General features: G+C 37.2%; 1 protein-coding gene across 5 annotated transcripts in view; it reads right to left on the bottom strand.

The window, feature by feature from the left end:
* CUNH4orf33 (chromosome unknown C4orf33 homolog) overlaps positions 1–25,613 on the bottom strand; it is a 67,464-nt gene that overhangs the window by 34,343 nt on the left and 7,508 nt on the right. For 2 of the 5 annotated variants that reach the window (XM_031376711.1, XM_031376712.1), the window contains exons 4-7: positions 24,635–24,695; positions 19,740–19,791; positions 19,454–19,653; positions 13,380–17,321 (exon numbers count right to left, since the gene is read on the bottom strand). In XM_031376711.1, the coding sequence (XP_031232571.1) occupies positions 17,216–17,321; positions 19,454–19,653; positions 19,740–19,791; positions 24,635–24,695 (419 nt within the window). In that variant the 3' untranslated portion in view covers positions 13,380–17,215. Of the gene's footprint in view, positions 1–2,726; positions 3,720–9,868; positions 9,919–13,379; positions 17,322–19,453; positions 19,654–19,739; positions 19,792–24,634; positions 24,696–25,613 lie in introns of those variants that run through there. The other 3 variants (XR_004120467.1, XM_031376713.1, XM_031376714.1) reach the window with 3 other exon arrangements.

The following is a 25,613-nucleotide window of genomic DNA, read 5'->3' as shown; positions in this document are numbered from 1 at the left end:
ATAATAAAAAAATACATTAAAATAGCAAAATATAAAAACAAAACAAAAAATATGTATAGAAAGATCAAAAAGAGAAAGAAAATGCATTTCAGAGCTATCCCAGAGACACAGAGAAACCGAGAGCCATCTCGCTTTCTCGATGGCTTATTCAAGAGAAATTCCTAGTCTTCAACTTTGTGTTACATGTTGATTTGTGTCCGTCTTTGTCTTGATGAGTGATTGCAGGTGTGTGTCTTGTGTTACACGTGGTCTGGGTTAGTCAACATGGTGGTTGGGTGGCCTGAGCACCCAGAACACAGATTTGTGGTCACTTGGCTTCCCGCCCTGGCCAAGCTCTGCATTTGTCCGATTGGTACACTGGGATGGGAGCCCGGCATAGAAACGAGGAAACTCCTGCAGTGGGTGGGCAGGCTCACTTGTCTCCTGAGAGATCCCGAGCGGGGACATGCCGGGGGACAAAGCTCGCGGGCTGGTTGTGCTGGCACACACCGGTAGGATTTGCTGAAGGAGGCAGTAGCCAGGAGTGAGACACCAGCCCCTGCAAAAACACTGCTGGGAGGAGGCCGCTAGGCGCTTTTGTGGCGGTGTGGCCATTCTCAGCTCCCTGAGCTGCACTACACTCAGCAGGACACAGGGCGGCTCCTGAGAGGTAGAGGGGCCCTACTGTTCCCGGGGTAATACGAGTCCCACAGCGCTTGGCTGAGAGGCTGTGTGTGGGAGTTCTGCACAGAGTGCAGCCCAAGCGGTGCAGGCCCCATCCCATCCAGTTTAAAAGGTCTGTGGCCACTGCTATTTGGGGCGTTGCTTAAGAGCCAGTCCGCTGGACTGCCAGGACTAGAGTTGTATGCGTGCCGAGTAGTGCGAGTAAAGTAGCAGCAGTGTAAAGTCCTGCACGGAGGTGGCTACAGCACCAATTTGTTTATGTTTCACCACCATGCACAAACATGCACTCAGCCCAGCTTGGCGGCAGAGACTAGAGTGGCCTGGCCAGGATGCTGAGACCTTGCCAGAGCGGCTGCAGTGGCGGCAGTGGCGGTCCCATGGCCACCAAGGACAGATAGACTCTTTGCAGCACCATTCCTAACATTGCCTGCTGCTTCCCGCCATGGTTGTGCAGAGGTCTCCCCTTGCAGTGCTGTACAATCTTAAGTTTTGCAACCACTTAGTGCCATCTAGTGGCCACAAACGTAAATTACAGGCTAATAATAATTCTCACAGCCACTTAATGCAGACTTAATTCCAAGCGAATCACCAGAAAAATTAACAGAGTTCCATTGACTAAAGTTTATTGATTATCATAGATTTAAACTGGCTTTGATTTTTAAATTTACAAAATGTTGATGAGGCCATAAGCCTTATAGAATTCATTGTGACGTTGCAGTCCAGCCTGGTTACTTCATACAGGGTTATGGTAATGTTAAAGATTTTGCTTAAATTTTGCCTTTATAATTTCTGCCTTTACTTCAGTGCAAGAGGCTAAGACTTTGAATTTTTCAGTGTATGTTGATCTTATTTGATAAGAAATCTCAATACCTTTTCAAACGAGTATTAATTACTCTAGAAAAGGTTTCAGAGGCAATATCTTTTTCAATATTTAAGCCTTAGTTATATCAATAATTATTTTAAGTTAAAAAAATGAGTTACTTATTTCAAATCCCTTTTGAGTAAGATCTCATCTTAAACTCACTACAAGACTTAAGCCTTTGTTAGATATTGTCTAGTAAAAGGCAAAAAGCTTTTTACAGAAGGTATACAATGCTTCTGTAAACAATTGCCATCTATTATAGTCAATTGTTTGGGGTTTTAAATGTCCCCAATATCTCTTTGACAAAAAGTGAACATTAATATAAATTTATCTCTTCTCATATTCAAAGTAAAGTTTAATATCTTACCATAAAGTTGTGGTGATATAATAAAATCATAAATATATTTTAGAAAACATCTTTCTTACTTCTAACAGGAATTATTTTGGCTATTATAAACTATTAATTGATATTTGGCCTATTACTTAGTAAAGATTTTGACAAAAATTGATATTTATCTAAAGTAAACAAATTGTTAAAATTTGACAAACAAAAATAAAATTTAATATAAAATTTCCTATAAACTTATGTATATACCCTGTAACAATATATACTCCTATAGCACTTTTAGGAGAAAAAAATTGTATATAAGTCACATGTTTAATCTCATGATTTTCCTCCTATGTCAGCATAAATAATTAAATTGTGTGCTGTAGTCACTATTTATCAAGTACTAAAATTAAGCCTTAATTTGTATATTGATATATGGGTACATACATATATCAGAGCTTTCAATTACTTATGATATTTGGACATTTTTAAAATATAATTTTGATTTCAAAATTAAAAGTAAAATATACACATGTGACTATTAATTCCTTTTCAGGCTTTCAAGTTACAACTGTCTTAACATAAAAAAACAACAAAATATTAATTGGATATTGTCTATGTTACATTTCTATTTTTAATGTTCCTTAAAACAGATTATGGAGCTGACTATTATAGTCAAGCATTTAAGACACTTTGTCAACAATTTAATGTTACCCATACTACTGAGATAATTTATTCTCAGAAACAACAAATTACTCAATGTGCACTTCGCACTTTGAGAATTTGATTTTTTAATATTAAAAGGAGGGGGAATATGCAGTCCACTCCAAAGTTACCTCCAAAATCATATCTCATTTTTTACTTGTTTTAAAAAGCATATTTTGTTTTTTGCTTGTTTTGAAAAGCATATTTCATTTTTTTGCCTGTTTTAGGGCATACCTCGCTTTTTGCTTGTTTTAAAAGGCATATTTTGCTTCTTGCTTGTTTTAAATATATATATACATATGTACACACACACACACACACACACACACACACACACACATATATATTGCAGTCTGAGGCTAAAGGTCAGTCTGCTACGGATCACCATTGACATCCACACATTTTCAATTTTTATGCAATAATAAAATGGCGTGTCACTCCACTTACTAACTCATATGATCTTAACCCCACTTTAATCTGGAGAAGAGGCTCCGTTTGTGTTGGAACACAATGGCTGCCTGAAACATTGATTTGTCAAGTGGATACAGATCCAAAACCTTTTTAATAAACATGTTTTTATACCAAAAATTTGGCTAAACATTTTATTAGCCAATAAAGTTTACTTGGCTGAAATAGCCTCCACCTTTTTCTAAGAGTTAACAGCGGCTTCCCTCTACATCTAGAGGCCAAGCCTTGGGCCTAAACATTGATAATTTGCAACTAAAGTGCCTGAGACATCCTCAAGATAATGTTACTTTTAAACTTTTGAGCTTTTATCTCAAGCAAGCTCACTCCTGGAGCCCTTTTATCTAAAAAGCAAGCTCAATCTTGGAGCTTCTAGCCTGAAAGTTACTTATTTACAACTGAATTGAAGGCCTATTCTCAAGGTGAAGCTGTTGAAAAGGCTCCTAGCTTGGGAACTACTATTTTACAACTCAATTAGGTGTCTATGCCCAGCTGCCCATCAACACACCAGCACTGCTTCATGTGGACTTCAGAAAAAGTGGACTCCAGAGAGTCTGTGACAATTTTGACATCGCAGGCAGTAGAGGCATGTCTTGGCATTGATTATACGGGAATAAGGTGCTTCATGGAAAAGCCACGTTCAGTGAGCTAGGTCTCTGGCAGTCTCCACCTAAGACAGGGTCACATGCCGAGTAGCTGTGTGTTTTAAAAAAACAAAACAAAACATGAAATTAGCCCAGTTTGTAGAATTCAAACTAGCTGCATGTGATTTCCTATGATGGGTAAAGAAATTTGCCAGTAGATATTATACTGCAATAGTGATCTCCCAGGCATAATGAAAATTCCTATGCAGGACTGTTATGTAGAATTATTCCTTAATCTTGCTATTTTCTAAATAAAAAGTGAGGAACTGTGACCCTCCTACAGCTGAGGGCTGATTCTTCAGACCCTGCCTTGACACAGATAGCCACGCCTTGACACAGATAGCCACGCCTCTCTGCCCACCTCCTGCTAATTGCCATGCCTCTCTCAAAGTTTCAGTTATGCCGGAAGTCCCGCCTCCAAAGACTGAAGATGAAGCTGCTGATTGGGCCAAGTTGCTGACAAACTTGGGGGAGGGCAACTTGGCAGAGGGGCTTTGCTCTACCTATCTACCTATTTGCTTGTAACAAGAAAATTCAATGAATGATGGCGGACTGAAAGCACATCATGTGTTGTTCTAATTTTTTCAAACCCTTCCCACAATTCCGGTACCCTTAATTTTCAGGCCCTTTGTCTCCTATTCCAGATGACACATTCGTAAGTGTGGCTGTGGGTGGCTACAACTGGGAAGTGAGTGTGATCAGGGAGCATTATGTAAAATTTTCAAATATTAAATAAAAAATATTATGTTGGGGAAAAAAAAAGAAGGACATGCAATTAGACAACCTAAAACAATTCAAGCACTCTAGAGGCTGAGGTAGCAGAAGTCCACCCTACCACAGCCCAAGACCAACTTGTATTCTTTGTAAAAGTCTAAAGGAAGAAAAGCAGGTGAAGGAAAGGGAAGGAAAGGAATAAAAGAGGATGACAGGGTAAGACAAATCTTATAACATAACCGCTCTCCAACTACCCAGGTTTATCCTCAGAGAGTCTAGCAGTCAATGCTTAAGAATCATCTGCCACCTTCCTGCTATGCTTTTCTTGCTTTCTGAAGTGAAATTATTTTTAGAAGCTTCCTCAGGTACTCCTGGAAACATTATCCCAATTTAGCTACCATTTAAAAATACTCTTTAATAAACTGATGTTTATGTAAAATTCCTACAGTTAGAAATATTCAATTGTCTGTCTAATAAAACATTTATTGCACCAATTTTATTATAAATATGGGATAAAAATAAGGTCAGCAGAATCTTCATAAAATTATAATTATAATTATTCTAGATGAGTAACTGCTTCCCCGCTGGATTGAAAAATGACAAAAGTCAGCCAGATACCTTTTTGCAAACACACAGCCTTCAGGGCCTATGCAGAACATTGTAATAGGAATAAGGTTCAAGATTACTGTCATGTTTAAAGATCTTTGGTTTTATATATTCTTCTGTAGGTTATGGCACTAAGTTTAATTATTTACTCATAGTTTATGATTAATTACATTTACTGTCCTTGGATGCATTCATTTAATAATATCATGAAAGACATATGTAGTAAATATATAGTCAGAAAAACACAGTAAGGCCAATATCACAAAGGCTAACTCTGAAGGTAATTTATAGTGAATATAAACAATTCCTATTCTTTTAAGACTCTTTTTTTTTTCATTTCATCATTTTTTTTTTATTTTAGATATTTTCTTTATTTACATGCGAATTTCTCCTTTCCCAGTTTCCCCTCCAAAAAACAAAAAAACAAACAAAAACAAATCCCTGTTGCCTCCCCCCTCCCCATGCCTGCCATCCCGCCCTCTCCCACTTTCTGGCCCTGGCATTCCCCTACACTGGGGCATAGAACCTTCACAGGGCCGAGGTCCTCTCCTCCTATTGATGATCGATTTTGCAATCCTCTACCATACACATGCTGCTTACAGGAAGAACAACCCACATTCCACAAGGAACTCAAGAAGAAGGAAGACCAAAAGGTAGACATTTCATTCCTTCTTAAAAGGGGGAATCAAATACCCACGGGAGGAGTTGCGGAGATTAACTATGGAGCAGAGACTGAAGGAAGGGTAAGCCAGCCTAAATATTGCTATCTCCTGAGAGGCTCTGACAGTATCTTACTGACACAGATGTAGAGGCTCACAGCCATCCATCTTTTAAGACTCTTTATGCTCTAAAAATAATAAAAGCATTGTTAGTAAAGAGAAAATATTCATCTACACATTTGTGTAAATTTAAACATTATTTTCAGTACAATAAATTTCAGGCCTTTAGTATTTAAGCTATATATTATACATTTAAAATGTTACATATATTAATTAAATTACTTACATTTATTCAAAATTATTTGCAACACCTGGTTGCAAAACATCCATGTGATACTTACTGTATGGGAAAAGGTAATTTAGGCATAATCCCTGTCTTCTGGAAGCTTAACATTTAATTGACAATGTAAAGTTCAAAATTATAAAACAGCAAGACAAGCATAAAGAAAATACTAAACTTTTGGAGTTTTCTTTCCTGGTAGCCGAGTACCATGTGCTGAGTGGGATGAAGTCATATTCTAAGGGAATTTCTTTCATTCTTTCACTTTATCATGTTGGAGCCAAGTGCTTTACTGGGGCTTTGATTTACATTTCTCTACTTTGTAAGAGGAAACTATAAAAAATGTATTTTCCATTTTTACTACTCATATCATAGCTAGACTATGTGCACAGTTTTGAATGTCTTGACTTTTGTATTGTAGGAAAAATAGGAAAAGATCCCAAGTTCACTAAATCCAATCTCAATTCCCACCCCCTGTGTGTGTGTGTGTGTGTGTGTGTGTGTGTGTGTGTGTTAAGAGCTCAGAAGCATGTAAGTGACCAGCTTGCTGAAAGGTTCTATGGAGAGTTTTCTGAACAAAAGCCAACAACAGAGGTTTAAAAAATTACAGGACTATGTATTGAAGTGGGCCATGTCCCAGTCTTATACAAAACTTTTGGTAGGAAATATAGTCATTGAAGGATGTGAAATATGAAGAGAAGAAATTAACTCTGGATTCAAACTTAGACTCACTTAGGTAAGAGAAAATAATGTTCACAAAAAGACCATACAAATATGATTGGTAACTTTATGCAAAACAACCATAAACTAAAAGCAACCAAAATGTTCATCAATTGGTGAACCAATCAGTCCACATCAGTCCATGTCTAAACAACTGATTACTACTGAAAAACAAAGAGGAACAAATCATAATGGGAAATGACAAATGCATCATACCATTGGGTGGCTTCCACATACAAAAACTAGAATAGAGTGTATAGTTTTAACCAAATAACATTTGATTAAAATGAAATGACAAGCAATAAGAAAAAATAAATTAGCACTGCTCAGTGTCAAGGGGTAAGAATATTGCCTTCAAATAAGCACAAGAAATATTTTATAGTATTTAAATTGTATATTAAAATAGGTACATTTTATTTATATAATTTTACTTCAATTATACTGATTTTTAAAAGTAGATTTTAGCATGTGATATGGTCATAGAAACCTGTAGTTCCAACATTTGGGAGGCAGAGGCAAGAGAAACATTGTATTTTAAGGACAACTTGTTCTACATAGCAAGTTCCAGATCAACTGGAGAAACATAGTTTCTCAAAGAAAGAAGTGAGCAAAGATAAATAAATTGAAAACATAAACTATAAAGTAGATTCTGGCTTTTGAATAGAGCATAGACTTGGAGGAATGAGTCAGGGCAAGGGGAGATGCAGGGAAATGAACTATAAATTACTGAAGTTATTCAGTGTTGCAACAATCTGGGGAGGATTGTGGTTTATGCTGGGGATGGTAGGAAGGTGAGAGTGTTATGAAGTGGTGAGTTTCTCAATATCATTCAAAAGTATAGTTGCTAGGTTTGTCAATAGAGTGAAGTAAGTGGAATGAAACATTTTTGGTCTGAGCTACAAAAAAACTTATCCTTCACTAAATGGAGAAAATTTGCTGTGAGTAAGGTATTAGAATTAAGTATTTGATATTGGACATGTAAATATGTATCATTCATTTGATAACTTAGTGATAAAAAGTTTGATGTTCTGGCACAGATGAGGCAGATTAAACTACATAATTGGGAATCATTAGTATATACTCTACTTTCAATCACTATATTGTCTGAGGTAACCACATCAGTTAACATAGCGAAAGTAAAAGTCTGAGAACTAATTCTTGAGAAATCCCATTATAGTATAATGAGAGAAGGAACTAGCCAAGGGGAATTAGTAGTAGGAGAGTGACACACCGGACACACATGAGGAAATATTTACACCACTATGTTGTCACAAGTCCAATGCAAATAACTATGTCTGAATCTCCTAAAAGGTCTTTCCTTTTAAGCTATTACATATAGCATATATTTTGTCATTGTACCAGAAAGCTGACAAATATAATAGATTGGTATTCCAGTTTCTTCTTTCATATGTGGATGTCCTAAGGAAAAATACCAGTCAAGATGTTTTTATAAATCAGACTGTAACAAATCTCTTGGCAACAGGAAAAGCCCTTATGTATAGGTTGCTTTCAACAGGATTTAAGATAATTTATGATGAAAAAGGATAATAGTTACTTATAAGACATCCATCTTTAAAAATTAGTACAAATGTACTGTGATTTTCAATATAAAAGTAGACCTGCGAGAAGGAAGAATCCTCAGTGGGTAAAATTAAAATCATAAGCATGATGACCTGAGTTCAGTCTGCAGAACCCAAATAAAAAGACAGAGATGATGATACCCATCTACAATCCCAGCATTCCTAACAGGAAGTGGAAACAGAAAAACTGGCTGGAAGCTCATAGTCCATCTACTATGATCTCCAAATCTGTCACAGCATATATGCATCATCACATATTCACTTGCTCGCGCACGCGCGCGCACACACACACACACACACACACACACACACAGACGAATAAGATAAAATAAAGCAGACATGAGTAAAATATCTCTTTGGTGCTAAGAGTTCTGTGGTTGAAAATGTGGTTAAATTACTGTCTTTATAAATGATATTCGTTAAGCTGACTCTTCACTCCATTTTAATTGGTTATAATAAATGAGAAATTTTAAAATTTCATGAGTCATTGAGTAATACTGAACTCTATCACTAAGTAATATTGAACTCTAAAAGGGCAGCCATAGATCATTGCTCTAATTAAGAAAATAACAAAAGTTTGATCCCACTAACTCTCGTTTTAATCAGTCTTCTAGCTACCACATAGTCTAGGTAGTTACTAAACATACATAACAGACTGCCTAGGACAAATAAGGTGGCTTCCTCTGATTACCTCAGGTGTAAGTAATGTGAAGAAGACTATAGGCAGTGAAAAAAGGCAAAGAAGGCCTCATGCTTCCCAGCATGGGATAGTACCATCATTACAAACTCCATCTCAGAGTCCAGCCATAGTTCATGTACTTATGGAATAAAATCAGGGTAAATTCACTGTTACCACAGCAATCTGTAAATTTTCTGGCACGTTGCCATGGTCTAGTAAGTAAGTCTCTTGGCCTTAAAAAAACACTCAGGAGTAATTTAGTGCACTGTGTTGACACTAACAAGCTAACTGCATCCTTAGAAAGAGATCAAGAAAAATTAAGGACTAAAATAACTAGCTAGGCTTCGTATATGTCTCAGAGAAATTCCTGAAAAAATTGAAGCTATTCTTCAAACTTTGGGAAATGAGTTATTTCCCAAAGAAATAACCTGCAAGCAAGTATAAAGCTCAGAGATAACACTGCTTTTTGAGTTTTATCAAATTCTTATTACTTCAAAAAAAAAATCAGTATTGTCCTTTATCACAAGGTCATTTGAAATCCTTAAAAGATGAAAGCTTTGGTACAGAAAGCCCCAACATGCCTTTGTGAACTGGTTGCTCATGTGGCACTAGAATGCCTGTCCCTAGAGTATGTGCAGATTGGAAGGCTGAGGGAACAATCAAGTGGGACTTACCTGGCAAAGCTCTCAATGGTTTGGAATTTTAAAATGATCTAAATACTAAATAGTTGTTCTTTGAAGTCCATTGAAAGGTAAGATGATAGCATACCACAGGGAGCTGGTTAAACTGTCTCTACCATCACATCAAATGGTTCTGAGAAATATGTCATTCTTATATTTTTGGTTGTGAGCCTAGCCTTTAACGGCTGAGCCATCTCTCCAGCCCGAAATATGTCATTCTTACCTGAGTAATGTCAGAGGAATTAAGCAGGGACAGAGCAGCTTAGTAGTCTCCTGATAAAGAGGAATGCGACAAAGATCAGCGCAGAAAGGGTGCATCATTGGGGGAGAGAATACTTTCTACAAAAGTTGGCTATACCACAGCTCTTCCATCTGTGACTCAGGAAACATTTCTGAAGAAGAGGCAGAAAGACTATAAGAGTCAGAGTACTAGGAAAACTGCTATGAGCCTGACTTATCTAAAAAGAGCTATACAAACAAGGCCAGAACCACGCAATATTAACAGACCTGTTAATATGAAACAGAAAATTTCTCTTCTACCTACTGTGGGGGTTTGGAAGGGATTAGGGTGGAATAAGGGTTTAAGGGTGGTATGTATAAGAAACCAGTAAAGTAGACAAAAAATTGCTCCTACAGTCAGATTCACATTACAGTAGCAACTTTTTCAGATAGACAATATATTCAATAAATAAACAGAGACAAGGCACTGCTCACTAGCAGTAGTGATTGTTAAGTAGATAAATGCAAACTCAATGCAACCTTGACATATGTAAGTCTGGTTGTCTCTGGTTTATTTTTCTCAAAGTACATTTTTGAGTTCCATCTAAGATGCTACATGTTTCAGTAGTCCTTTATTCTTTGTTTTCCTTTTCTAAAAGCATTATATTAACATTTGGATCTTAAATGTCCCCCCAAAGATATATGTGTTGAATGAAGGACTGTTACCAAATCTTTAAGAGGTGAAAAGGAACATTATCTGAATTTTTAAGGCTTTATGGAGTACTGAGAACCATACATCTCCTCTCTGCTTCTGGTGCTAAGAAGTACGACTCCTCCATTACACACTCTGCCCATGATATTCTGACTTTTCACAAGCTCAAAGGTAATAGCATCAAGCAATCTTGGACTGAGTCCTCTGAAACTGAGACAAAATAAATCTTCCTGGTCTTAGGCTAACTTTCATTTTGGCACAGTAATAGAAAGCTGACATATCCATTACCCCAATCATGTATCTTCTGCATTCTCTTGTGGATGGAAAATTGATTGTTTACATGTCTGTAATGTTAGGAATAAAAATTCTACAAACATTTATCTTGAATATATAGCAAATAATGAAGTGACTCAACAAGTGCAAGATATATATTTGTTGATGGCCTTACCAAACTTAATATTCTTTCCTCTCCTCATATATTGTTCAAGAATAATTTGATTATTCATGAAATGCAACATGTTGATAGGAAAGAATAACTAAATCCACTCAGGCCCTAGTTAAGTCTCTGACCATCCTAAACAAGAGACCACAAACATTTTACTCCAGTGATCCATATGCTTCTGGATATAATGCCCAGGGCAGAAAGCACTAAAAAAGGCCTGTACAAAAGGAGATATCAGCTTCAAGCAGCATTCCGGAGCCTTGAGGGACCACCCTGCAATAAATCCTAGACTTCTGTTGCCCCGTGTTACCCAAGGAATGAAACCTGTTTCAAGTAAAACATGTGTGCTCCGTGTTTTGTCTCAGCAGACTTAAATAACCAGGAATACAAAGTGATTCTGCTTTGGTTTTATCGGTCAGCAATATTTTCAAAACTTTAGACACTTTTACTTTTGTTTTATGGTAGCTTGTAGTTTTAGGTCACATTTCTTTGGTAGTGCCTGTGTTGGTTTGAATAAAAATGCCCCCTCCCACAGGTTCATATATTTAAATGCTTAGAGAGTGGCATTTATTTAACTCAAATGCTTAGGAGGGAAGGCTGGCCCACATGGTTTTGGCCCATCTGTCTGTGCTTCCTGTCTCACAGACAGGAATATTGGGATTACAGATGTGTGCCACTGCATCCAATTATTATTTTTAAAGTTTATTCATGTGTGTGCTTGCGTCAATTTTCGTGCATGTGTGTGTATGTGTGTGTGTGTGGGGGGTGTTCGTGTGTGTGTACAAGTACCTGCAGAGGCAAATTGTCAGACTGTCAGATCCCCAGAAGCTGGAGTCAAAAGTGGTTTTGAACTGCCCAATGTTAGCCCTAAGAATTAAACGTGGGTGTTCTGCAAGAGTAGCATCTACTCTTAACCACTGAACTATCGCTCTAATCTGTCCTAGCCCTAAAAGCCGATGTGTGTTCTGGGGATTGAATTCAGGTCAGCAGGCTTAGTCAACAAACTTCTAACTGAGAAACCTACTGAGAAATCTCTCTCTGGCCCATCAGGTTTTAATTTTGATGAAGCCCAGTTTATCTTCTGGTTGTTGTTGTACAGTGATTTCTGTGTACTATTTTGGAAAAAAAGTACATTATGATCTATATTTTATAATTTTTTATCTCAGCAGTCATATTTACATTAATTCTTGAATATAATGTTTAAAGAGGAGTCAAAGTTCATTTTCCCCATGTATTCATGGTATATTACATTTCTTGAAATATCCTCTCCTTCAACTAGCTATCTGAATATGTATGTGTGTGTGTGAATGTATATTAGAAATTTCATTTAACTAAATAGAATAGAAATATTCATTCATTTTATATTTGTGAGCAAATCTAAGAAGCAAATGTGTTTTCTCATAACAAGTCCAGTGGTAGGCAGTCCAGCTATGGTATATAACACTACTGTGCTTCCTCGGTCTTCTAACTAAACTCTCCCTGGGTTACCTCCATGGTGTCATACATGCTGTGTAAATTCACAGGCAAGCAGTTGAAGGGCAAAGGATAAAAAGTACAGAGTTACCTTTTATAGAAGCTTCCTTCTTTCAACATTTTTTTCATCATTCTGGGGACTGAAATGAGATTCTTGCACATATTAGGTCTACACTCTACCAACTGAGGTATACCCTCAGATTAAAATAACTTTATTGAAGCCCAACATAATACCAAATATAGCCTCATGTCACTTAATAGCATAGGAATTTTCTCAGAGACACATCCATATTTGATTTTTGTCTCAGTGCGAATTCATAGTGTACACTTTTTTCTTTTTTTTTTCTTTTTTTGATATTTTCTTTATTTACATGTAAATTTCTCCATTCCCAGTTTCCCCTCCAAAAAACAAAGAAACAAACAAAAACAACAAAAACAAACCCCTATTACCTCCCCCTTCCCCATGCCTGCCACCCCGCCCTCTCCCACTTTCTGGCCCTGGCATTCCCCTACACTGGGGCACAAAACCTTCACAGGGCCGAGGTCCTTTCCTCCTATTGATGATTGAATTTGCAATCCTCTACTATACACATGCTGCCTGAACAATCAGACCCCTCCATGTGCAGTCCTTGGTTGGTGGTTGAGACCCTGGGAGCTCTGAGGGTACTAGTTAGTTCATATTGTTGTTCGTCCTAAGGGGCTGCAAACCCCTCAGCTCCATTGGTCCTTTCTCTAACTCCTTCACTGGGGACCCTGTACTCAGTTCGATGGATGGCTGTGAGCCTCTGTAAACCTAAATAATGTCACTTGATGTGACCTATTGATGCTAATACAAAATGCCCTAAAAATGAGCTACTTAAGATCTTGCTAGCATAATAAATCATGATATTTTACCATAAAAATTTAATAAGGAATATGCTTTAAAATGAAGATAAAAATACAATGTATTCAATGCATAAACAAGTCACATAGTCATTTATCATCATTGTCGAGCATTTTATACTATATACAACTCTATTATACTTTGATACAACTGGTAGTACAGTAGGTTTTTTTATACAAACATCACCACAAACTTAAGCACATTGTGCCAAAATAGTATAATAGCTATGCTATCACTAGAAAAGATCGCATTTCAGCTCAATTAGAACTTTATGGAAGCAGCACCAGCAGTCTGCTACTGATCAAAATGCTATGCAGCACACAACTATTTAAATTTCATTGACACAAACCATTGCATGGTCATTTTTATCTGCAAAAGAAGCTGGAGAAACATTTGTTTACTTTATTCTGTTTTTTTATTTTTGGGGGTATAAATATTATTCCTAAGAAGAGCCTCTAAAAATTCAACTTATGTTATTAAAGAAGAGGGGATAGGCTAGAGAGATGGAAAGTAGTTAAGAGCACTTACTATTCTTGAAGACAACCCAAGCCCAATTCTCAAAACCCATTATCATCAGGCAGCTTACCCACACATCCCGCTCTGGAGAGTTACACAAAGGCCTCTTCTGGCCTCCTGGAATTCTGCATACATGTAAAGAATAACAACACACACACACACACACACACACACACACACACACACACACTCATCTTTTCTAAAAAGCAGAAGAGATGGAAAACTATACTGTTAAGTAGGCAAGAAAGTGTCTGTTTAAGAGGTAAACTACCTTCTGTAAGCCTGCTCGCCTCTGAGCTAAAGATGTTGAGAAGGACTAAGGATGATGCAGAAGCTCACAGATCTACTAGGAGGCAAGATTTGAAACAGCACAAAATTTGAGACTTCTAGACCAGAAACTTTTAATTTGATTTGTGTATCTCCATATTGATTTCCACAGTTGATAATATTAATATAAATAGTATCTAGAGCTCTTTCTCCTCCTTACCCTCACCAGCATTTGTTGCTCTCTTGAAGACAGCTATTTTTACTGGGATAAATGAAAACTCAATGTAGTTTTAATTACACAGAACAGTGGATTTTACATTGGCAGATTCATCCATGTATACAACTATGGACATTTTTTTATTCCCCACTCCATCTTTTCACCCATCTCTCCTCTCTCCTCAAATCCTCTTCCACTTCTCTAATAGTTCCCTCTTATATATTCAGGTATTTTGTTTTCTTTAACTTTCATACAGGAGGAAAAACATGAGATATTTATGTTTCAGAGACTGACTTATTTTACTTAATACAGTATCTAGTCCCATCCATCTTCCTGATAATGACATAATTTCGTTCTTTTTGTGGCTGAATGGTATGCCATTTCTCTGTGTCTGTCTCGTATGCATGTGCATGTGTTTTCCTTATCCATTTATCAGTAGACAGACACCTAGACTGACACCATAGCTTGGGTAGTGTGATGAACACAGCTATGCTGATTCAGATTCCCTTGGGGGTTGCACTCAAAGTGGTAGAGCTGGATCATATTTAGCTCTATTTTCAGTATAGCTACACAGTTGATGATACTAATACAAGTCTCCAAGAATAGTGGATTTGAGCTCTTACTCTTTACCCTCACCAGTATTTGTTGTTTTCTTCAGGATAGTCATTTTTACTGGGATGAAATGAAATCTCAATGCAGTTTTAACTTGCATTTTCCTTTGAGACACTAAGTTTTTTATAATCATTAGCTACCTGTACAAGTTCTTTTGAGAACTGTGTAGATGATCTGCCCACTTATTGATTGCACTTTGCCCTGCCTTGCTGTGTTGTTTTTCTAAGTCCTTCAGATATGTTGAATGTTAAGCCTCTAGTTCTCCCCTGCTATATATAGTCTGTCTCTTCAGTTCATCAATTATCTCCTTTCCTGTGCAGCTTTTTAATTCAATGAAATCCATTTTGATGATTCCTTTATCTCCAGAGGAAATGGAGTTATATTCCTGAAGTCACTTTCTATATTTACAACTAGAAGTATTTTCCTTATGTTTTCTTCTTTTGGCTTCAATGTTTCAGATCTTACATTAAGGTCCTGGGGCTGATTTAAGTACAGGGTGGGATATGGGGCTTTAGCGCTAATGTTCCATATCAATATACTATTTTCCCAGCATCAATGGTTGAGGGAACTTTTTTCTCATGAGTGTTTTTTATTCCTTAGTCAAAATTTACATATCTATGGCTGTGTAGGATAATTTATGGATCCTCTTCTCTAGTTCATGGGTCTACTGCTTGTTTTTATGCTGGTCCCATTTATTACTACAATGCTGAAGTATAACTTGAAATCGAATTTTGGGAACTTCCAATAACGTTCTTGGTACTCAGGACATCTTTGCCTATTGTAGGTCTTTTGTGTTTGCAAGCACATTTTAGGATACTGTTCTAGTTACATGAAAAATATCATTTAAATTTTGAAAGTGATCATAAAACCTTCTAGATATCTCGTTTTCATATGGCCATTTCCCCAGTACTAAATCTGTTGATCCAAGAACATGGAATGTCTTTTCATCTTCTAGTGTCTTCCTCAATTTCTCTCTCCAAAGTCCTGTTACTGTCATTGTAGAAGCCTTTCACTACCTTAGCAAGATATGATGACTAATCTCCCTGTCGGCTTAAGTGGAGTTAGAATAACCTAGGAGCTGCACTCATCAATATGTCTGTGTGAGTGATTTTAAAAAGGTTTGAGAATGGAAAACAAACCCAGAATGAGGTCTACATCATTCCATGGGATAGGGTCCAAGGCTGAATGAAAATGAGAAAGTGAGCTGAGCACACCATTCATCTCTCTGAGTTTTAACTGTAGACACATGTGACCAGCCACCTCACATTCCTGTGGCCATGTTTTCTCCATTATGAAGGAGTGTATCCAGCACTGGGAGCCAATATAAAACCTTCCTTCACAGACTTGATTTTGTCAATTATCTTTTAACTACAATGAGAAAAGTAATTAACACACAGGCTTGTTCCTAAATATTCTTTTTGCTGAGAGTGGGAATGCTTTCCTGATTTCTCAGCAGGTTGGTTAGTGAGGTGTGGAAAACCTATTATTTTTGTATGTATTCTGACTGTGTTGTGTGCCACTTGGCTGAATTTGTTTTTTAGATCTAAAAGTCTTCTAGTATAAATAAACCCAAGTAGCTACAGCTATCTGAATTACAACAAGTGTGTTCCTGGTCTTATTCTGGAACATGTTCAATACACCTCTGAAAATAGAGTTCATTCTGCAGCTGTAGGTGGAACACCCTGCAGCTGTGTCTCGTGGATCTGTGGCACGGTTTCACTCTTAGGCTCCTTCTGGTCAGTATTTGTCTGCATGATGCGTTTATGTGAGATATGGGTACTCATTTATTATATTGGAAACTATCTTCAACCAGGATTGTTTGACACTTCAAAATCACATGAAAGTTTCTGACATCTTTTTTAGCAACATTCTGTAAGTAAAATTATCAATTCCATTTCCTTAATTCAAGACTATTTCATTTCTTCTTACACAGTAAAAATATCTAGTTAGATAACTCTTCTATCTTGATGCCTTAGCAGATATAGATGGTCTCATCAATTAAAATAGATTATTGTTTTACACTGATTTCAAAGGTAGAGAGGATATTTAAGTAAAAGTTATTTTACGTTTCACAGAGTTTCTATTTCTTTGTTCACAGTATACAATTTGCCACTGAGACGCTCCATTTTGGTGATGTCTGTTACAATGCTTGCTGTAGAAAGGTGTTTACGTGTCATATTAGATTACCTTGAGACACAGAGGGGCATGGCTGACACGCTGGCTGTGCTCCTATTCGTCGGGTTTCTCTGTTAGCCACAGGTCTGATTCTGGCTGTTTCCATTCTTCTCCAAGCAGGGTGTTAAAACTGAAAGGCTTGAAATATTCTAGACGATGGCTAAAAGTAAAGAAAGGAAAAAACTGAAATGAACTATGCACTTGTGAAACCGTGGTCCTGTAAAGCTGTTGGTTTTGTCACACTGGTGATAGTACAACATTCTATTTTAAGAAATAACTAATAAAAAAAGAAAGAACAAATGTTAAATGTATTCTCTATGTACAATTTTCTCATTGAAGCTATCAAATACTCAGTTCTGAAAACATCCACACATATTTCAAAGCAGCCTTCTTCAGTTCTGCACACAGTTCCCTCACAGCTCAAGGGAAAAATAAATATCAGCTCTCAAAAAACTCAGTAAAGTGTCTGCTAAGGAAACATGAGGACCTGAATTTAATCCTCCCAGCACATGTAAAAATGCCTGGGTACACAACTGTAATCCCAGTGCAGTGAACGCAGAGACAGAATGAGACCCCGGCTCGCTGGCCAGCCAGCCTACCCTTGTTGGCAAGCTCCAAGCAGATGAGAGACCCTGTCTCAAATGAGATGGACAATCTTTCAGAAGAATGACACATGAAGGTATCTTATGGACTCTATTTGCATGTGCACATAGACACATGTACAAGCATGCACACACACAAAAAATCAATCTAACTCATTCCAGCTGTTAATCGATCATAAGCTCTTATATTCAAACTTTGATAAGTTCTGGTTCATATTTGAGAACAAATTTGTGCTCTTTCTTTGCCAAAGTAAAGGAGACTAACATACAAGAGTGATGATCTTGTTTTCTTTCCAGAAAACCCACTGCTATCCAAAAGTGTTCGCTGGTGGCTTAGTGAGCAAAGGCTTTCACCTGTGCTTCGGTAGAGTTCTGAGTTATAAGCAATCACTCTGCTATGCTTCCGTCTCAGCCAATGTGCAGTCATACTCCCCTGGCAGAAGCCAGAGGAGCACCTCATTTCATTATAATGACACTCAGTTTTTTATTCCTTTCTGCCCACATGGCCAGAATTAACCAGTTTACAGTTGGATCAATAAATCCCAGAGTAAGATGCTAAGAATCAACAATGAAGAAAGAGGCACAGAAAAAGAGAAAGAGCTGGTAGAGAGAATCAATACTAGGAGGAAAAGCACAAGTAGATATTTAAGTGTGTCAAAAAGAACATAGGCATCTGCTAGGAGCAATGAAGGGAGAAAGTAGTCAAGTAAAAGCATGAAACATTAAACATGAGAAGAAAGATGGTGTCATATTCTAAGGGGCAAACTTTGGTTCCTGCTATCTGTCTCTGAGGGGACTCAGTGTGGCCAGCACTGGTGAGTTAGGACATTTAGCAGAGCCTACCACAGGCATCCTAGTTGGGAACATCATTGTTGCTAGCCATCCCTGCCTTTTTGCCCTTAGTCATTTTATCCTAAGCAAGGATATCTTAAGGAACTAGTCCTTGCAGCAATGCATGAAGCATTTAGAAGGCTCACCATGGCTATATTGTTCTTAGACAAGAGCCTCAGATGCCAGGAGAAAAAACTCAAACTGGGCAAGTGTTGAAGGTTCCTTAGCTTAAACAAATATCTTCTGCCTCACAGGAGCCAGGACTTCTGACAACCACTCACAGGGCATAAACTCAAGAGTCCCACAGATAACATAACTGTTAAAGGGAGTCCCTAAGCTACACTGTCTCCATCATATATGTTTAATTCATTCAGAATTACCTAATCTAGATGTCATTTACCAATTAAGAAATCATTTTATCACAAGCAAGTTTGCCTAGAAACATAGCTGATTCTCTTTTTCTAATGAACCAACTAAAAGAATAGAGACATGACTACTGTAGAAGTTCTTTAGTAACAAAGAAAAATGTTTATAACCCCTCTATCTACACCACAGAACAGATCACCCTGGTTATTTTATCTAGGGAAGGGTCATAAATTAATTTGAAACCATATCAGTAATAGCTGATGTAGCACTCAATAATTAACTTTCTCATACAATTATGAAAGACTAAGTGCTTTGCTGACAGTAGTGAGATGGTCTATCCTGGTCAAAAGTTGAGGGTCATGATGGAAAAGTAGAGCTCTTATCATGTACTTAAATGTATGTCATCATCAAGCACCACGTGTTACTGCTGCTCTCACAAGAACTCATTTACCAAACTGTAGTTAGAACAAACCTCTGTTTGTTTTCTACTTACAAGTCAGGTTTTTGTCCTTGTTGTAGCTCATGCTGTGGCACAGGGTAAAGCGCTTCATAAACTCTCCTATCATTTGATCCATGGATTGCAAATGAGTTGAATTGTGTCACATTTGGTGGGAAATAAGTCCAAGGAAGATAAGCTTCACCTTCCCAATTAGTCTCTCCTTTGGACACTTTGAATGATAATGCAAGCTCTTTCTATTAGAAATACAAAAGGAAAGTTCAAACATACCATAGATGTACATGTTGTGCATTAAAATATTTTTATATGTTTATTTACTCACTTTCCAAACATTTCTTCTTCCAGAGAGTAAAAGAACTAAATGCTGTCCATGTCTGTTAAAATTAAGATTCCTCATGAGTGTTAGAGAAAAACATTACCTTTTTACTTTCTATTCTATCTGGAATATGTGTCTTTTAGCTAAATTTCCAAATAACTAAAATGTGCAATATAATATTGGATAATACAGGAAAAGCCAATATGTCACATTACTTAGAAATTGTGGCTTTGAAATTACTATTTCACAAACCACTGCTGCCAAATCATAATGTTTCACTGACTAGTGGCACTTGTCATATTCTTTACCCACTAGCAATCTCACTGCCCCTTCTTTTCATAGTCTTTAGATAGGAAATTACACAAAATACTTCATTTGCTTAGAAAACACAACGCATGAGAAAAGGAACACAGTGATAATCATAATACTTAGAGTTGACATAAAACCAGCTGCAAAACTAAAGCAGCCCAAGAAAGCTAGAGCTCATTTCCAGATCTTGATCTGACGGCTTAACCAAAGCTTCTGTCTGTAAGGACCTTTCCCGAGGCTCAGGAGGTAGGTGGGACGCATGAAGCACAGGCTGAGCAAAGCCAGTCGGCAAGGCCCAGACTAAGCTGCCGCTGTTCTTGCATACTGCCATCCTTGAAAGTCTGCCACCTGATTTCCAGCTGTCTACCATTTCTTCAGGCACCAACATCACATCTCCACAGACACAACATTCTCAAAAGGAATTCTAATGGGAATGAATAAGTGGGATTATCTGACTCAGTAAGACACAAAGGCTTGCCTGGACTTCCATGAAGTAAATGTTCTGCCTCTGGAAGCCCATCAAGCATTTCTCCCCAGATGGTCCTTCATGACCTTCTGAGGAAGGGTCTGCTCTAACAGAAGACACTCCTTTCCAGGTAACAATCCTCTCATTCATTTTACTGTTGTTTATGGAGCTTTGGGAGGTCAGAGGATGTGTAAAACTTGTTGTGAATTAAAAGTGTTCTTGCTGCTTTCCTAGCTGTTAATGAGCTAGTACAAAAATTGACTGCCTGAGGCAAAAAAAAAATGATTCTTGATTATTAACTTTCCTGATGTACACGAAATAAAACCACCCTGTGGATCTTAATTTTTTTAAATTCTATATTCAATGTATAAACCATGTAGTTTCTTAAGGAGAAAACTGTATTTTTCTATGTAGCCAATGTTAGATTGTTACTTCATGAAAATAAATTGATACTACCTCATAAGCAAAAACAACAAAGGCCAGTGAAATGGCCCAGCAGGTAGAGGAGCTTGCTACTAAGCCTGATGTCCTAGATTCAATTCCTTGAGCCCACATGTAGAAAGAGTGGATTTACTCCTGCAAAGTGTCCTCCATCTCCACATGTAAGCCATGGCACACATATGTACACAAATACATACATACATACATATATATATATATATATAAAACAAATGAATAAGAGCTTTTTAAAAATGAAAATCAAATAAAAAAGAAACCTATAGCTTAAATTTGAGAGTTTTATCAAATTCAAGTTCCTTGCTGTCTTTTAGTCAAATTAGAAATGTTTGTCTTAACTTTCTCAACTGTAAGGTGAAAGTTAGCACATAATAGTTAAAATTTTCCTACTTTTTATGAAAGCTTATAAGAACTAATCATAATCTTAAATAAAATACTTTGTCATGATAGTTGAAAGATAACATGAAAACATACCTAATTCTGGTTTAAAAAAATATCTGCAGGGTCCTAGGAGCCTTTTACTTTCCTGTCTGGGACTTTCTGTTGGCTACCCCCTCTGGCATCAATGAGAGGGGAGGTCCTTGGTCCTTTGAAGGCTTGATGCCCTAGCATAGGGGAATGCTAGGAAGTGGGGCAGGAGTTGGTGGGTGGGGGAACACCCATGTGGAGGCAGATGGGAGGGGGTAGGAGAAGAAACCAGGAAGGGGGATAACATTTGAAATGTAAATAAACAAAATAACCAATAAAATTTTTTAAAAAAATATATCTGCAAGCCTGGTTTGGTGAGCACCTTCAGTCCCAGCACTTGGGAAGCAGAGGTGGGTGATCTCTGTGCACTCCAGGCTAACCAGGGCTACAGAGTGAGACCCTGTCCCATAAAACAAAACAAAAAAGAATTGCAAATAACTGCACTTTCCATGTTAGAGTTAGCATAAAACGAAAAACAAACACCTAACATCTAACAGATAGGAAAAGTTTTATGTAGATTAACTGGGGCTCTCTCTTGTCAGTTTAAAAAGGAACAAAGGTTATTGGACACTGATATTGGGAAACATTTAAAGTGACATCTAAAATAAATAATAGTAATATACAGAGATATCTCATGTATCAAAAGCATGCTACAATTTAGATAACAGGTGAGCCTGTTTCTTTTTTTACAACTACTCAGGAATAAAAATTGGTCACTATATAAAGAAAGTTACCAAGTACTGAAGCTCAAAGAAATTTCAAGACAGCTGGGAATAGTGGCTCACACCTTTAATCTCCATGAGTTCCACACTGGTCAGAGCTATACAGTAAGAGCTTGTCTCAAAAACAAACAAACAAATAAACAAAAAATGCAAGAGTAATATTTTTAATGTGAGTCTTGGAAACTTTACGTATGGTTTAGATTATATTCTTAGCATTAAATGCAAAAATGGCATACTATGTGCTAGAAAGAATGTATGATAACTAAATGAATAAATACATGAATACACAATTTTATAATACACAAAGTTTAATCATTGAAGAACCTAAAAGGAAACATTTCTGTAAGGTAGTAATTGTATCTTTATGTCTCTTTTACATTGAAAATAAATGTTTTCATACTATATATTCTTATCAGTTTCCTCTCTATCTCCTGCCATACCCTCCCATGCTTCATCCATCTAACTTCATACCTTCTTTCTCTCTTTTCAGAAAACAAACAGGCAAATACAAAACTGGCTAGAATAAACATGCATGCATGCACACACACACACACACACACACACACACACATACACATACTAGGAAAAAACACAAGAAATACAACACACACATACATACACTCAAAGACACACATTCAAACAAAAATAAAAACACAAAACTAGAACCCAAAAGACCAGTAAGATTTTTTAAAAGCCCAAAAAGAAAATAAATGAATGAATGAATGAGTAAATGAATGAATGAATAAATAAATAAATATGTGGATATTAGCTATAAGTGTAATATATCCATACTACACTCTACAAACCTAAAGAAGCTAAACAGGAAGGAAGGCCCAAGAGAGTATGCTTGAATTTCACTGAGAAGAGGGAATAAAATAGTCATAGGAGGCAGATGGAAGGAGAGAACTAGGTGAGAGAGGGGATGGGAAGAGGAATGGGGGGCGGGGGGTCAGGATCAGGTGTGAGGAGAGACAGGAGAGGGGGCCAGAGGGCCAGGAGAATGAATGGAAGTCTGCAGCTGCCCAAGGTAAGACCCCTGGGGGTCGCGGAAATCTCTAGGAAGTGCCAGAGACCTGGGATAGGGGAGGCTCTCAAGAGTCAATTCAGGTGAACTTAAGATGCATAGTTGTGGGGATATGGAACATGAAGAGGCCACCTCCTGTAGCCAGGGAGGATCCCCAGCGGAGGGATAAGGACATCAACCCACCTACAGAAGTTTTGACACAAATTTGTCCTGTCTAAAAGAAATGCAGGGACAAAGATGGAGTAGAGACTGAGGGAATAGTTAACCAATAACTGGCCCAATTTGAGACCCATCCATGGGCAAGCACCAATCCCTAACACTACTAATGATGCTCTGTTATGCTTGTAGACAGGAATCTAGTATAACTGTCCTCTGAGGCTCCACCCAGCAGCTAATGGAAAGAGATGCTGAGACCCATAGCCAAACATTGGACAGAACTCAGGACTTTTATGGAAGAGTTGGGGGAAGACCCTGAAGATGGTAGGAATTACACAGGAAGACCAACAGAGTCAATTAACCTGGACCCTTAAGACAGTCTCAATGACTGAGCCACCAACCAAATAACATACATGGACTAGACCAAGGCCGTGGCACACACACACACACACACACACATATATATATCAGACATGCAGCTCAGTCTCCATGTGGGTCTCCTAATAACTGGAGTGGCAACCGTCCCTAAAACTGTTGCTTGTTTGTGGAACTCATTCCCAAACTGGGCTGCCTGTCTGTTGTTCTCAGTGGAAGAAGATGCATCTAAACCCGCAGAGAGGAGAAGGGGAGGGGGAACATGGGTGGGACTCTGTGAGGGGAGAACTGGGAGGGGAGAGCAGCAATTGAGATAAAAAGTAAATAAATTAATGAATAAAAAAAAGCCCCAAAGAGAAAATAAGGAAGTAAATAGGTAAATAAATATCTTCCAAAATAACATTGAATTTATTTTGTATCAGCCATGTATTGCTGGGTATGGGGCCTGCCCTTAAGTGTGGTTTGTATACCCAGTGGTGTTCTACTGAAGAAAACTATTTCTACTTTGCAAGTGGTTGTGAATTAGAGATACTGTCTTGGTTAGGGATGGGAGATATCCCTTTACTTATAAATAGTTAACATATTGATAGTGCAAATATAAAAAGTAATGATTTGTTTATAATAATTTTTTCACTTTGTAAAAACTTCATTACTACAAAATCATTTATAACAATAAATCAAAAATCACATCAATTTAATATACTCAAACATGTAGGATATACATATATATATGTACACATATATTCTAAACAAATTTTAAATGTACACATTATACAAGACAATAGAGATTTAAAATTGACTCCAGTTAATATGATCTCTACTTAGCTGAAGTTAGAAAGCTTTACTACAACCATACAATTTATAACTAGAAAATAGATGTGTTCAAATCATGTAATAATTATTAAGAAAAACAGTTTATACTTACGGACAAAGTTCGACTTCTAAATACTGCTCAGTTGTATCATTCAAAAAAAATGCTTCCACAACTTATGAAAACAGACAAGACATAGGAAATTTCATTTTGAATAAGCAGTAAATAATTTATCCCTTGAGAATAAAAAGTGACTAAGTTTTGTAAATCATCATACTATACACATTAGGAAACTGAGCAAAATAAATACTTAGAGTCTAGAAGAAAAGCATAGGAAATTAGTTGACCTTTATTTCTCCCATAGAAGTCTATCATGAATTAAAAGATAATATAAAGCCTAGTGATGGTGAGGCCACAGGGAAATCAACATTTCTTCAGAGAAGGAGGACTCTGGGCCAGTTACTTTCATCTTGGAATTTATCCCAAGTACACAAATTAGACACTAGAAAAAGAAATTACATGGAATTCTACCCATCAGAATATGACTCAAAAAATTAGAAATGATGATGTAAACATCTATCTCTTATCTAAAAATATCTCCTGTACATAAAGAAATCACCTATTATTCATCAAAACTGATGAAGTTACATAAAGCATACATTTCATGTAAAAGAACACAATGGTGCTGCTAAAATCAAAGACAGTAAAATATGTATTGGCATGACAAGACTTCCATGATATTTACAGGTTATTTATAGAGCAGTAACTAAATGTATGAGCCATGAACCAAACGTATGTGAGATTTAAATATGTGTATGTTATGCATGTGTGTGTCAGGGGCTACCTGTCTACAACATGGACACAACAAATAAAAAGAGTGGTGAGGCTTGTGTGGTGCTCATGTGCTTGCCACCAAGTCTACGGTCACCATGCCTGATGGCCACCAAGTCCGATGGCCTGTGTGAAAGCCCCAGAATCCCCATAGTGGGGAGATAACCCATTCCCCCAAGTTGTTCCCTTACCGCCACAAGCATGAAAATGTTTTTTCAAACTATTTTTAAAAAACTAATCTTAAAAATACTGGTTATTTATA

This window comes from Mastomys coucha, unplaced genomic scaffold (assembly GCF_008632895.1).
Source record: "Mastomys coucha isolate ucsf_1 unplaced genomic scaffold, UCSF_Mcou_1 pScaffold17, whole genome shotgun sequence".
Taxonomy (NCBI): Eukaryota; Metazoa; Chordata; class Mammalia; order Rodentia; family Muridae; genus Mastomys; species Mastomys coucha.
The sequence above is the reverse complement of the archived record's forward strand: the minus strand, read 5'-3'. Positions and strand labels throughout refer to the sequence as shown.